The sequence below is a fragment of the Crocodylus porosus genome, unplaced genomic scaffold, assembly GCF_001723895.1.
Source record: "Crocodylus porosus isolate Cpor-Errol unplaced genomic scaffold, CroPor_comp1, whole genome shotgun sequence".
In the NCBI taxonomy this organism is placed as follows: Eukaryota; Metazoa; Chordata; order Crocodylia; family Crocodylidae; genus Crocodylus; species Crocodylus porosus.
This window is the reverse complement of record NW_017728942.1, coordinates 1,436,410-1,451,024: the sequence shown is the minus strand read 5'-3', so window position 1 is coordinate 1,451,024 and position 14,615 is coordinate 1,436,410. Positions and strand designations below refer to the sequence as shown.

The window sequence follows — 14,615 nt, the reverse complement described above, 5'->3', positions numbered from 1 at the left end:
CCGCCGCCTCCGCCTCCGCCTCCATCCCGCGGCCCGCAGCGGACTCGCCCTTCCCAGCGCGGCAGCGGGCCCCGGGGCAGCTTTCTTGCCACCTGCTTTTCTCGCGGTTCCGCTGCTTGCCCCGCCGCCCTCTGGCAGCGAGCGGGAGCGGAGCGCCGGGCTCGCCGCCTGCCCCGGGCCCGCTCGCCACCCGGGCGCAAATGAGTTGCAGGCAGCCGGAGCCGGCGGCCCCGCCGGGGGGCGAGGAGCCCGAGCCCCAGCCCGGGGCCAGCTCCGAGGAAGAGTTCGACTTCTCCACCTTGTTCGAATACGATTATTTGAAGTCCATAGAAGGTTTGTGGCCCGTGTCCCTTCACCAAGCACCCAGCAGCTCGGCTCGGGGCCCGGCCGGCGCCTCAGGACGCGGCGCTGCGGTGGGCAGCAGGGCCCCGGGGGGCTGCGGTTGCTCCCTCCGCTTGTTGGCTGTCCTGCGCCCTAGGAGGGCGGCAGGGATATGCTCCTGCCAGGACCAGGTTCCCACAGCTGGAGTTTGCTTTCTTTGTCCGCACCTGCTGCTTGGCACCCGCCCCTTGGCTCCCTTCCTGGCGTGGGTACCTGGGACTCCCCGCTCTGAGTCGCCTGACGGTTTTCTGGTGCATTGTTTTCGCTTCTGGCCCGTGCAGGAGGAGGGAGATCAGCCTGGGGTTGAAACGCTGGTGTGGTGTTGAATGGCTTCAGCGGTCGAGTTTCCCTCTCGGTGGCCCCGATCCTGCAGGCCTGGCCATGTGCTTGGCTTGGGTAGCCACGCGGCAAAGTTAGCACGTGCTAACTGAATGGGACCTATCGGTCATGCTGCACTGGCTTGAGCAACCGCGCGTGCACATCTGCTGAAGGGTCGTAGGTCTGGTGTGTTTTGGTTGGAAAAGTTTGAACCCTGGTTCTTTTCCCTTTTTTTTTTTTTTTTTTTGAACCTGTATTGCTAATTAGCCCTGTGATTGACTGTATCTGGTGTCTTGAGGGACTGAGGGCAAGGTGGGATTCTCCTCCAGTTGACAAGACGCTTGGCCTGTGAGCATCCCACTCTTGTGCAAGAGCCTGTGCAGAGCTGGCGCGTCCTGCTCTGCTTCTTGCCGCTGCCACCCTCGTGGCCTAGGCTGTTTTGCAAGGTGGACAAAAGCAACCCCCCCAAACAGCGGTCAGCAGGACTGCCTGACCGAACAAATTACTGCATCAAAGGAATATGTAGGGTTAAACTTGGATGGAGCTCCCCCCAAACCTGTGATCAGCCCTGAGTACTGAGCAGTTGCGTCTTTTTCAGTTCTAAGCTTTACAATTTGGGTCCATTCAGTTGAGACTCCTCTCTTTCTTCCAGCCAGGGTGTATAGACTTGAGCTGCTGGAAAGATTTAGTGACAAGCCTGACTAAAGTGCCCTTTATTTAAGCTGCCTGTTGACCAGCCTTGGCCTCGGGAGGAATATGCTGGTTCTGTAGTCCATCAGTGAAATGCTATCAATGTTTCTGCCTCCTGACATACTAAATAATCCTAAAACACAGATGAGGCATGGAAGGTGGAGGGAGGAATTACTTAGATCTTGTTTCCAAGATGCTTGGTTTTTGTGGGGGCTGTCAAGAAATTTACTTTTATTCAAGGGATTTGAAGAGAAAGGAGGTACTGGCATGGCTGGCTGGACGGGAACAGCATCCCAAGCAGTGCCTTTAGAGAAGAAGGTGGCACAATAGGTATGAGGTCTGGCATTAGCACAGGCAGAAGGAAAGCCAAACGGGATGGTTAATATAGCCTGGTGTTTCATAAAAGCATTCACTTCTTAATCTCCACACAAATGAAAACTTGCTAGAGAAGATTGGAGAATGCAAAAAGCAGTCGGTTTAATGAAAAACACTATATTTCAGTGAAGCCTTCAGTTCTGTTTTCATTCATTTCTTTACAAGAGAGGCTACTGCTGCAGAGTCTTTAGTGGGAAGTTCCACAGGATATTGTAGTATGTAGGTGGGGACAGCAAGCTCCATCTTCTCAACCGCATTAATGCTGAGCAGTGTATGCTTGTAAAGAGATGCAACTTCCTTTTAGAGCCTGCTTTCCCCACATTTGAATGACTGGAAACCATAATTACTATTAATTTTGTTTGTTCCAAAGATGGAAATAATTAGCGCAAGAAAGATCACAACAAAATACTAGCATTGTAATCTGGAGAACATTCCCAGTCTTTGAAAAGACACCATTAAGACTCTGTAAGCAATCCAGTATACATCAGTGACCTTTAATGTACAAAAGATTAAAGCGTGTTTACAAGAGAACAGAAAACTGTAAATTTAAAGGGAGAGAAAATGCTTTAATCCATATGCTGGTGGTAAATGAACATGGTGGTTCTTGTGAGACTTTGGCCACATCTGAACTGGAACCAGGAGAGCAAGTTCCTTTCAGTGTGGGATTCGCAACAGAACCCAAACCGGAGAGGTGTCTTTGGGCCCTAGGGTTTGAATCTAGTTCCTTTATTTAAAGAAATCTTGGATATGAAGCACTGGTTTCCTCCCAGACTAGAGAGTTCCTCCCACCATTGAGGACCAATCCTATAATGAGAAAGCTCTGGAAACGCACTAAACGGGCTATATCTCCCTCCTCTTCCCCATAAGGAAATAAATGACAATTTCAGATTTCAGGACTGGAGTGTGTAGGAAGTTTGTTTTAGATAAATGAAAAAAAAATACTTTGACTAGATGGTGTCCTTGTTAAGCCCGTGTTTTAAATGTAATATCTATATCACAATTTGTTGCCATGGAAAAGGAAGGAATATCCTTATTGAAAGCAGTTGGCAGTCGCCAGTACTTACGTGTGCCTGAGACAACAGGAACATGGACTGCTATAAAAGCAAAAGGGGGGAAAAAAAAGGGTAAATAAAAATCCCACAGTCAATATTATTAATATTCAATTTTCAACTCTCAGCCAACCATTGACATAGGCAGGAGGGTTGTAAAATGGTGCCGCTCTCCACTTGCCTTTTACATTTAGCTTTGTCCAGGTTTTCACTAGCAATCTTCTGAGGATTTTAAATCTATAAAAATGTCAGCTCTTAATGGGCAGAACGTAAAGGTCTGCTCAAATAGGCTGGGACTTTTGAAAAGTAGAAGTATTGTGCTTTCATTTACCATGAGAGATCTTAAGACATCATCTTGTTTTTATTCCCTTATGAGATGCACCCCAGCAATGCTGTGAGGGCTGCTTAGTGCTGTTCTGATTTTTACCTAATTGCAAACCTGAACGAGAGACCTCCTCTTCTGTCGCTCAAAGGAAATGATGCTGTCTTGTAAATGTATGTACCAAATCTCATCCTATCCAAGACCACCACTGTCTTCTGAGGGATTGCAAGCCCTCATTCCGCAGAGCATAAACTGGCTCCTAAGCAGTTGGCATCGGAAAAGACCTCCCCCTACAAACACGTTGTACTATGCTGGAAGGGCTCTTGCAGCTTATTGTACAAACTCTTTTTTTTCTGGCCCGTACAAACTGCTAAACCAGATGAACTAACTTTTATGATGGAGAATGTCTTCTAAATATAGTTGGGGGGGTCTGATGTCCCTTATCTGCCTCCTTGATGTCAGGAGAGTGCTGAAAAAGGGAGTTGAGTGCTTTAAATGTTAAATTTACTTTGCCAGTTTTTATGTGTAGCTTTTCTCAAAGTCTTCTTTGAATTAAATACTGGTGGTGCTATTTTAAGCGAGCCAGGATCTAGGGAGTTTGTCCAGCTGCCAGAGGCTTCTTTGCAGTTTTGGATATATGAAACATATTCCCATCTTCTTGACTATGGTAGCTCAGAAACAGGATCAGGACCCTATTGTGGTGTGGGTGATGTTCAAACTAGCTACAGAGAAAGCAGTCCTTGTTCAGGAGCTTGCAGCTTTCCTTTTAGGATGCAAAGCAGGAGTGTAAAGCAGATAAAAGCCCTGGAGGTATGGGGTTTGGATATGCAGGAAAAACTAAGTTTGGATTCTTAGTTGGACCTTTGAGGCTTATACATACAACTTTGCAATCAACCTCATCGCTCAAAAACAGCCTTCAACAGGTTCATTAGCTGCATAGTTATGTCCCTGCAAGATAAGAGAGATTTGAGAGATTTAGGTTGTTTTTAGTTTAAAGAAGGGAGATAAAGGAAGATAAAGTAGGCTTCAAAAGTGTAAAAGTTTACTGCAAAGGGTAAAGTTAGTTGAACTCTTCTTCAAGTCCACCAGGAACAGGATTTGGCTAATGTGCTTAAATTGCTAGACTTGATCTAACCTAAATCTGTGGTGTGCTAAACATTGCACCAGATCACACTGAAGGCTGTGGAATTTGTATTGCCGAAGGTTTCCTAGAGCAGGCTAACTACCCCGGACACATATTTGTCTACGGAGAGTTAATCCTGCCTTGGGTCAAGAGGATGGGCTAGGTGATCTCAAGGTGCCTTCCAGCTCTGCAATCTGTGATTTTTAAAAGGAGGCACAGTGAGCTTTCATACCCTCTTGCTGTTTTCAGGAAGAGAGTGGTAGGGCTGTCGCAGTATAGGGCTACTGCTCTAACTCTTTCTTTCTCTCTCAAAATCCTGCCACTTGTCATCCCTGTACCATTTTGGCTTCTTTTTTCTCTTTCATCCAATAACAGCGATATACCTTTGTCACAGCACAATGTACAGTACCCCATTTGCTGTAGCTCAAACCCATATCACGCAGTACAGATGTAAGCAGGGGAGGGATCAGTCATAGGGAGAAATGCTCTCTACTAGCTTGTGCTGAGCTGCGCTAGCATTTGATGCGAGCCCTTCATCCCCTTGGGCGGTGGGGCAGAGTAATGTTGCCACTTCTTACACCATCTGTTGGAGATGCTCTGCAGTCTTGCTAGCCTCTGTGAATGAAAGGGAAAAGCAGATGACCTGCCCAGCCCATTGAGGAACAACCTCTCCTCTGTCCTGTCCCCACTTCCCCTCTCGTCAGGAGGCAGACAGGATTTGCAAAAACAAGCTTCTGTGATACTCAAGCAGGGGACTGGGGTATTGTCTGGGCTTCTCTCTTCCTGGAGCAGATTACAAAAAACCAGACGCAGTCCTAGGGAAATTGGCAACACTATTTAAAAAAAAAAAAAAAAAGGGAGGGGGCATTTCCAGTCCAGTTCTAGCTGAAATTTCAAGGCAAAACTCCCCTTCATTTCACTGAGAGCTAAACTGAGTCTGAACCAAGAGTGCTTTAAATTCTTAGAGGGAGAGCTGCTGCTTCGCACCAACCTTCACCTCTTTCATCAGACAGTAAAGACACAATGCTGCGTTTGTAACATCACAATCATTTCTATAGCAACAGACTGTGATGTCACAAACATGAAGCCTGGGACAGTGATTTCATTACATCTTTGAAGCTAAGCAGGGCTGGGATCTGGACGGGAGACCTCCAAGAATAACCAAAGTACTGAAGGAAGTCATGCTGATGATTCAGTGAATGGCAGCCTTCCCTCTGAGTCACAAGTCAGCCAATGCACCAGCTTGGTGCTAGGGAGTTCACTGTACTGCTGGAGATGCCACTTCTTACGTGAGCCATAATACTGAGACTGTGGCCATTTTTGGTCATTGAGCATCTCCTGGCACTCTTTACAAGAGCTGAGGTTTTCTGACTAGTCCCTCAGCCACATTCCAATGACACTGCCTCCTCTACTGATAATTTGCTATGTAGGTTAAACTAAAGATATTTTCCATATTTTGCTCCAAAAAGTGGTATGCATAGAGTTGTTGGCCTGCTCTGTTCCACCCATGTTAGTGGTGGGTGAGCAATCCTCATAAATGCATGCTGCCAAGGGATTTGGAACATGTGCTAAGGAGTGTTCTTCATCTAAGTTCATTTTGGTGTCTGTTCTTCAGTATGAATATTTCTGCTTGATCTTTTAGTGAATGTGAATGGCAGGGATGAAAGTGCTGGTTAATATACAAAAACTTCAGGGCACAAAGAGAATATGTAAACTAGTGTCCATGTATTAATATTGCTTTCTTTAATATTCAATTAGACATGAATGCTCATGTTTAAAAAGCAATCTAAGCTAATCTGAAAAACCTGAGAAAGGAGGAGAGATCTGCTTCTTGTTAGCTGCACTTTAAAAATTACTCATCTATTAAGGTTTATTTCCTTTCCCCCAGACACTCAAAATATACCTGGATTCTTTCAAATCTACCATTTGACAAACAGAGCTGGAAATTTGGGACTGGCAGTTGTCACCGCTCGCATCATGCTATCATCTGTCCATCAATGGCATTATTAATGCCTTGGTATTTATGGTATAGGCCATATATGTCTTCAGTGAGGAACTGAATGAAACATGTAGTTACTACAGTGTGCACTGATGTGAGAGAGTTCATCTCAGAGAGCCCTTCCAGGATTACTGAGACATTGTAGAAGTCTTTGTTTCTGGAGTCACAGTGTTGGGGCTGATTGTCTATTTCCCCTCTTTGCATCAGTGTAGATTGGGAGTAATTCTTTTGAAATCAATGGAAGGCATGTTCTGCAAAAATGTAAAGGGAGGGGTATGAGTTCTTGTATGATGTGATGCTGGGATCAGTCTCTAGGACTGATGCCACACAGCTTGGGTTATCAGCCCGACTGTTTCTGTGGATGCCAAAGCTCTAATATCTGAGATCAAGAATGTGCATGTTTATCCAGCTCAAGGTTCAGTTAGTTCCCATTTGTTATCCCTATGAAAAGCCATGTGCTGTGTGGAAATACATTAATTGCTAACAGGAGCCTAAAGAAATCTGCAAGCTGGACTTCATGATTTGTCTGTGGTTCTGTCCCATAGTAATTCTGAGTAGGGGCAGAAAGTTTCCCTTACTTTCTGGGATTCAAAAGTGCCTGCCAAACTATTGTTTAAATGCAGCATCCTATAAGTTGTGCAAAATGTTCAGAACAAAAAAGCAGAACTAGTAAAAACTAGTTCCCCTCCTCCCCACCCCCCATACACAAGGTTTCACAATCTTAAAAATGAGCCCATTTTGCCAAACACTCAATTCATTTTACGATTTTTTTTTCTTTTTCTTTTTTACTGGGAGAATGCTGCTACTTCCAAATGGGAAAATAATCAACATTGCTGGTTTAGAGATGGCTTGTGCAGAACTGCCCTGGCATTAACTCTCTCGAACATCAGGGCAGTTTTAAAAGTAAAACAGGTGTGAAATGAAATGAAACGCCCACGAGATGAAATGACCACGTTCCTCCCTCCACACAGCTTTTGCAGAAGAGAAACTTTCACTTTTTTTAGCAACTGCCAAGTTTCATATGAAATACTAGTCTATTGTGGGGAGTGCTGTCCATGACTGAGTAGGCAAATGAGGAGGAACAACCATTAAATATTTTAATGAAGAGATATCTGCTGACAGTACCAGCTGCTTTCTGCCCGTGGGGTGAATTAAGAGGGCAAATTAACCTGTAATTACAAAATAATATCAACTACTGGCTGCCAAGCACATCATCACCACCGCAAATGTTCCATGCCACTCTCACTGGAAGACAAATTTGAAAATATTTGTATTTTTTTCAGTTGTGTTTAATGAGCAAGTATTGCTCAGCTTTTAAGGGTCATTTGTAGTGAATCTGTAACAGCACTGGGGCTTATATGTGTGAGTGCATGTGTACAAGATATGGGGGCTTGCTTTCACTAGCAGGGGTGCTTATCAGGAACTGTTTCACAGATGCTGGCAGGGGGAGACTGGTTGATGAGGTGCCTGTGGGATTGGAATTGTGTCTCTTGGCATTAGAGCTCAGTATTGGCCCAGAACTGAATAGAAGTAGGGCTGTGCTTTGCAATCCAATGCTTACCCTCCTTCAGTTGAATCAAATAGCAATTATTTAAGCATCTAGATTTTTCAAGGGAGTAAAAATTGGGTGATTGAACCTTTATCTCTCTTGTCAGCGTGTTATAATCCCTATTTGGCCAAAATACTCTTTGACTTGAAGCAAAACACCTGACCAAGTATTGGTTTGGATCTCTTTACTGCTTTAATTTTTAAATATTAACTGTGCAGTTATTTTCTCATTGCTGATGCTGCCTTCTTTGCATTTTGCATGCAAAGTTGGTTGAGGTGGTGTGAAACCAAGCAAACTGCTACACCTAAGAATCAATGTGGTGTGTAAGTTGTATTACACTTTGGTTTCATGAAGCACATTTGATCTGGATTTCTGTCATGTAAGAAAATTACATCTCCACAGGCCTCCATCTGTGGGATTTTATTTGGGCCCATTTGAATCTGTTTTTTGTGAAGTGGGGTTCTGTGAATTTTGTGAAAAGGTCTTGGTCCACCATCATCACTGGAACGAATTGAGGTTCTTCTGTTAGCATCAGTAGAGTGGCCAAACATTTACATGGGCATGGAGACTGAACTACTTTCTCAGCCTCGTAGGTTGTCATTACAGGTCAGGCTCAGGTAGCAGGTGATTGTCAGGGAAGTGCGGAGAAAGTTATGATGTTGCTACCTGTGCTGTTTTGAGATTTTAAGCTTCCCTTGGTATTAATCCAGTGCCTGTTTACAAGCGCTAATTTCCATAAAGAAATTTTAAAAATCTAGTATTTGCCTAATACCAGATGACGTCCGTTTGATAAATATGCATTTTTCTAATCCATGATTGCTCAGCTTCTGTAGTAACATAGTCTTAAAGAGACCCTTCTTTTTCCAGAAGAACCGACTCCACATAAAACCAACAGCCCACCCACTGGAGTTTCATACGCTTATGATGTCTCGGACTATGGCCTCAAGCCATGCCCCCTGGCTTATCCTAATCTTTCTGCAGATCCCATGGGCAGATATGGACAGCCAGATAGCATAGGGACAGCACCTACATACCCTGCAAACACTGCAGGGGCCTCTGCTCTGAGCCCTAGGATTGAGATCACTCCATCTCATGAACTGATTCATGCAGGGGGTCCCTTCCGCAGCAAAGACACAGATCTTTTGGTAGAGCATCAGTCCAACTCAGCTACCACTAGCCCAAGGTTTACCTTGCCTGTCCCTGGCTTTGAGGGCTACAGAGAACCGCTGTGTTTGAGCCCCGCTAGTAGTGGCTCATCTGCAAGTTTCATTTCAGAGACAAATTTCTCTCCTTACACATCACCATGTGTTTCACCAAATAATGGTCCTAGTGATGACCTTTGTCCACAGTTTCAAAACATCCATACTCATTATTCTCCTAGAACCTCTCCAATAATGTCACCACGAACAAGCATCACGGAGGAAACCTGCTTGGGACCACATTCACCATCACCCCGTCCCAACTCAAGGTCTTCGTCACCAGGTGCAAAACGGAGACACTCTTTCACTGAGCCCTACAGCACTCAGCCGCTTTCCACATCTCCACGACAGTCAAGGACCCCCTCTCCCCAACCCTCTCCTCGCATCACCTTGAGAGAAGACAGCTCTACGCTCACTTACACCCAGCTGCCCAGCTCGTCGAGTCTCATGGATGCTATGAACAGCCTCAGCACAGACCCTTCTTGTGGTATTCCTACAAAAATTTGGAAAACCAGCTCTGATCCCTCATCAGTGCCTTCTCACAAAAACAGCCTTCCATGTCACATCTTTCAGACGGTTGACTATCCTGGGCCTTGCGATCAGGAGGAGAGGAGAAACTCAGCCCCTGAATCCATTTTGTTAGTACCTCCATCTTGGCCAAAGCAACTGGTGCCTGCCATACCCATCTGCAGGTATGTTGGACGTTTCCTGCTTGTCCGTTTTTGCCCATTACCTTCATTGGCTGTTTTCAAATCTTAACAGATTTGCAGCGTGGCTCTAAGGTGTGCTACAGGGAGCTTAGCTTTACTAGTGAAAGTGCTGCGTGGAATTTGCACCATGCATGATCTCTCACACATTTAAGTTCACTGGCTCAGCCTTACAGTTTAAAGCCCCACAATGAAATGTGCAGTGTGGTTCATTGGTGCTGATCCCCGTGTGAAAGATCATGCTGCAGGACGGAGCTTAGTTATTGGTAATTATGGGTTTATGGTGCTGAATAACTATAATCCTAGGGCTGGCTTAAGGGAGGGGGGGTGTTTTGTTTTGGTCTTTTTACCTTAAACTTTTTTCTCTGGCAAAAATCATGGTGTGGCTGAACCTGCATCTTGTGGCAAACTCATCTCCTCATCTCGGTTTGCTAAACTAATTATGCTGCAGGACCAATTTGTTTTTTAAATCATTTTAAAAGCTGACTCAAAGGTTCTTCGGGTTTGTTTGTTTTTTAATTGAAAATTACTTTCCATTTTAAAAAAGTCTTCAATTTTATTTAAAAAAAAAGAGTACTTTAATTCAAAAAGAATCATGTTATTTTAGGTCAAATTTAGATATTCCATTTGACCCCAAACTACTAAAACTTCTCTTTCATCACCATTAATAAAACACAGCTTTGGGGGGCGGGGGGGGACATTGTTTGTTTGTTTGTTTGTTTGTTTAATAACCTTTTAAGGAGATATATGTGATTTGTTATATAAGTAATCCTAACTTACTTCTTCAGTGGTGATGAAGGTCTAAGATAAATGTGGAGGATATATGGCTGTAAACGCCTGAAATAATACACACTCTTCCACATATTATTTATTAGGGAGCTACTTTGTTTTTTGCTCGGAGCGTGACTCAGAAGGATTTGCCTACCCTGAATTTTGCAAAGCAAAGTTCTAATCCGGCAATTTCCGGTGACTTCAGCAGGGCCAAGAGTTCAACCATGTGCTCTATGCATACTGAAAGCCTGTAGCCCTTTTCTGAGTACCCTCCATTTCAGAGATTTAAACTGCTTAATTTCTTCCTGTCTAGTGTACCTGTTGCATCCCTCCCACCTCTGGAGTGGCCGCTTTCCAGTCAGTCTGGCTCTTATGAACTGCGGATTGAAGTTCAGCCAAAGCCCCATCATCGTGCGCACTATGAGACCGAGGGGAGTCGAGGAGCAGTCAAAGCACCAACAGGGGGCCATCCCGTGGTCCAGGTAAGAGATCTGAGCATCAGTGAAACGTTGAAGCAGGGGTTAATTCATTTTTTTTTTTTTAAATCTTATTTGGAAAGAAGCCTACATGAGGGGAATGTGTGTGAATACTGAGACCCTTGTAATCATGTGTGAAGTCTCTGAAGGTGAGTGGAGGTGAATGTCAAAAGGTTTGAAAATTCAGTCTGGAGAAATGTGTGAAAGATGAGAGGTACAGCCAAAGCTTATGCCAAATTTTCTTGATTACAAATCACATTAAGGTTCCCTGGAGATCAGATTCTGTCTTGAAATGGCCAACCATTCTGTGTTCCTGTTGGATCCCTGTGAGCTTATAATAGTCTCTTTTGTGTCATTTTATTTCTTTTGTATCTTTTTTTTAAATATGTAGTTTTGAACCTCAGAAGCCAATTAAGTGTCTGGTGTAGCATGAATGATCTTTCTGGATCTGGATTATTTTGCCTTTTTACTGGCAACCAGCAAAGCTTTCAAATCCGCAGTTCCTCTGGCATATGTGGACTTTGTAGAACAAACTTGTGCTAAACATACTTCTGAATGTACCTGACCCTTAGAGCCCTTTTATTTCTGACAATGAAATATGAGGCTCGTTCAGTTCCCTCTAAAGTCAAATAAAAGGCTGAAACAATAACCAGTTCTGGGCGCCGCGCTTCAGGAGGGATGCGGACAACATGGAGAGGGTCCAGAGGAGGGCCACTCGCATGATCAGAGGGCAGCAGGGCAGGCCCTATGAGGAGAGGCTACGGGACCTGAACCTGTTCAGCCTCCAAAAGAGAAGGCTGAGGGGGGATCTAGTGGCCTGTTACAAACTAGTCAGAGGGGACCAGCAGGCATTGGGGGAGTCCCTGTTCCCCCGAGCACTACCAGGAGTGACCAGGAATAATGAGCTGGCAGAGGGGAGATTTAGGCTAGATATCAGGAGGCGCTCCTTCACTGTCAGGGCTGCTAGGATCTGGAACCAGTGTCCAAGGGAAGTGGTGCTGGTGCCTACCCTGGGGGGCTTTAAGAGGAGGCTGGATGTACACCGTGCCGGGGTTGTTTGACCCCAGTACTCTTTCCTGCCATGGCAGGGGGTCAGACTTGATGATCTGCTCAGGTCCCTTCCAACCCTACTAACTATGAAATTATGAAACTTCCCTTAGCTTTAACAGGAGTTGGATTTAGGGTCGTGCATATGTTCAACTGCAGTTCTCAAGGATTAACAGTGAACTGTTCAAAACTCACTTGAATTCATTTCAGGTAGAATTGGGAGATTGTGGGTGCAGTTAAGGTTTTGAAAACTTGAAAATGATTTCTTCTGTTATTTCCCAAAGCAGTTGGGTTTCACCTTCTAATGTCAACTCTTTCCTTTCCCCTGCTTAAATCTTACTCTCTTCTCACCTTGTCATTACACCTTACCTTTGTTGTGGTTACTCTTGGTTCTCATCTGAGTAGGGCAGAGGAGAATCTGTCCCCATACCTTTTCTTATGTAGTTGGAAGGCTATGACCTAATTTACAAAAAGCTCAATGATTACAAATGGATACCCTGTAGAAGGCAGTCAACTAACTAGGCTATTTTTTTCCTCTTAGAATTTCTCTTTCTCATGAGTAGTTCATTGTCCTGAATCATTTTTTCCCCTTGACTTTCTTTCTATCTGTCCCTCTTCTTTCAGTCCCTAAGTGGGTAGCCAACCCTAATACTACCTAAGCAGGCAGGTATTGATTCTAGGGACAGAGGAATCTCAGTACACGCATCAGTACATCTCTTGCCTTGTGTGTATATGTACAACTGGCTGAGCATAAACCAAATCATGTCATTTATGTAATTCCATTTGTCTTTAGTTGTAACAATTTCTTTTTTTTTATCTTGGATGTATGATGCCAAAAGGAAATCTGTATTCATTGGCAATAACTGGAATGAGATAAGGGGCGAGGACGATAACTTAAATATATAGTGATGAGGTTGGTTTCGAGGAGAAGTTCGGTCTGTATGGCTGCTTGTATGCCATGGGGGTTTACTTCGGTTTAATGCTCCCTCATTTGAAGCGGTGGGCTTTTAAAAACACCGCTTCGATGCAGGGAGAATTAAACCGAAGTAAACCTCCGTGGTGTGTACACAAGGGTTAAGCCTGATCCTTACCTACCTCTCCAGTGTCAGGGGAGGCGGGGCAAGTTGCCAGTGAGCTGAGCAGTCCCTGAGCTGCAGGGGGACTGGTGCTTCCCAAATGGTGGCGGTACCCCCCAGGCATCAGCCACCCCCGGGCACCTGGCACGGGAAGTCCCCGGGGGCACCGCAGACACGGAGGGTAGCACCAGCCCCCCAACAGCCGTGGAGGGAAGCACTGGGCCCCCACATAGCTCAGGCAGGCTCCGGGGAGGGAAGGAAAAAAAAAAAAGATCAGGCTCACAGTTTTTTGGGTTTTTTTAATTTTTCCTTCAGTGGAGCTTGCCTGCACGGGCTGCCTGCACAGCCCCTGAGCTCCACAGGGCCCAGTGCTTCCCTCCGCAGCTGTTGCACTTTGTTAGGGAGCAAACTAAAACGCCTTGGAGTTGTTTTATTTTGCTACGTCCCAAAGTCATTTAACGTGCAATATGCTGCCAACAGTGTAAACAGCTTCACCATTAAAGTGCAATACACTGCCGACAGTGTAAACTGCAGTGCCATTAAAGTGGTGCAAAAGGGCATGTAAGCCACTTTAAAGGCTAATTTTGTGGCATGCACAAAGGCCCTATAAAGTTGTAAATGGACTGAAAACTGGTTCACTGGTGTGTTGTTTCACGGAGAAAAGGTGAATGGTTTTAAGGCAGGAACTGACTTGAAATTTGGGATGATGTCATCATAGAAAATCTATTGGTTTTACCTAGTATATAAAGACCCAATTCCAATCTCCTTTACACTGGTGGAAAGGGACATTAGTCTACTGAAATCCATGGATAAATGCAAAATTTGCCCCATCAATTCACTAGAATTTGGTCTAGCACAAAGGTAGCAGATGAGCTATAACATCCTACTGTAAATAATATCCTTGTACAGTGGACCATCATCATCTGCACAATTCAAAACTTTGCATAAAATGATGGCTGAGCATGTTATCAGTGATGACTTGCATTTTTTTTAGTTATCTAATTTATTTTCTCTTGGTTTCAATTAATCTTTTTCATAAGGCAAGGACACACATTTGTCTGGGGTTTGAAGGCGCTACTGTACATAATAGTACTATGTGGAAATGATACAAATATAGCAAAGTTAGAGCTAGATTTTACAGACCTGTCCTTAATACTTAGCATTCTGTAGACTCCAGCTGTAAATTTGTTTTTGTTTTGTTTTGTTTTTTTCCCCCTTGGGTTGATCCAGCAAAACGTTTATGCTTTTGTTCAACTCAAAGCCTGGAAACAAGCCCACTTTCTTCACTGATCTACTGAGGTGCCCATGCTTAATTATTTTACTGGATTGGAACTTGAAGGCTCAAGCCCTTTGCTACGTGAATAAATTTACTTATTTCAACTGGCTGTAATGACATGCATAAGAGGTACAGGGCGAAGAATAGCAATCTTGTGTTTGGTGTAGTTTCCATATTTACAGTTTCCAAATGGACATATGACAGGGGCGGGCAATTACTTTGGGTGGAGAGCCACTTACTGAGTTTTGGCAAGCCAT

The 14,615-nt window shown here is 44.5% G+C and overlaps 1 protein-coding gene across 4 annotated transcripts in view; it reads left to right on the top strand.

Moving 5' to 3' along the window:
- Window positions 1-14,615, top strand: part of NFATC2 (nuclear factor of activated T-cells 2) — a 125,120-nt gene that overhangs the window by 10,401 nt on the left and 100,104 nt on the right. The window contains exons 1-3 of one of the 4 annotated variants that reach the window (XM_019548138.1): window positions 134-333; window positions 8,674-9,697; window positions 10,797-10,965. In XM_019548138.1, the coding sequence (XP_019403683.1) occupies window positions 201-333; window positions 8,674-9,697; window positions 10,797-10,965 (1,326 nt within the window). In that variant the 5' untranslated portion in view covers window positions 134-200. Of the gene's footprint in view, window positions 1-133; window positions 334-8,673; window positions 9,698-10,796; window positions 10,966-14,615 lie in introns of those variants that run through there. The other 3 variants (XM_019548140.1, XM_019548142.1, XM_019548141.1) reach the window with 3 other exon arrangements.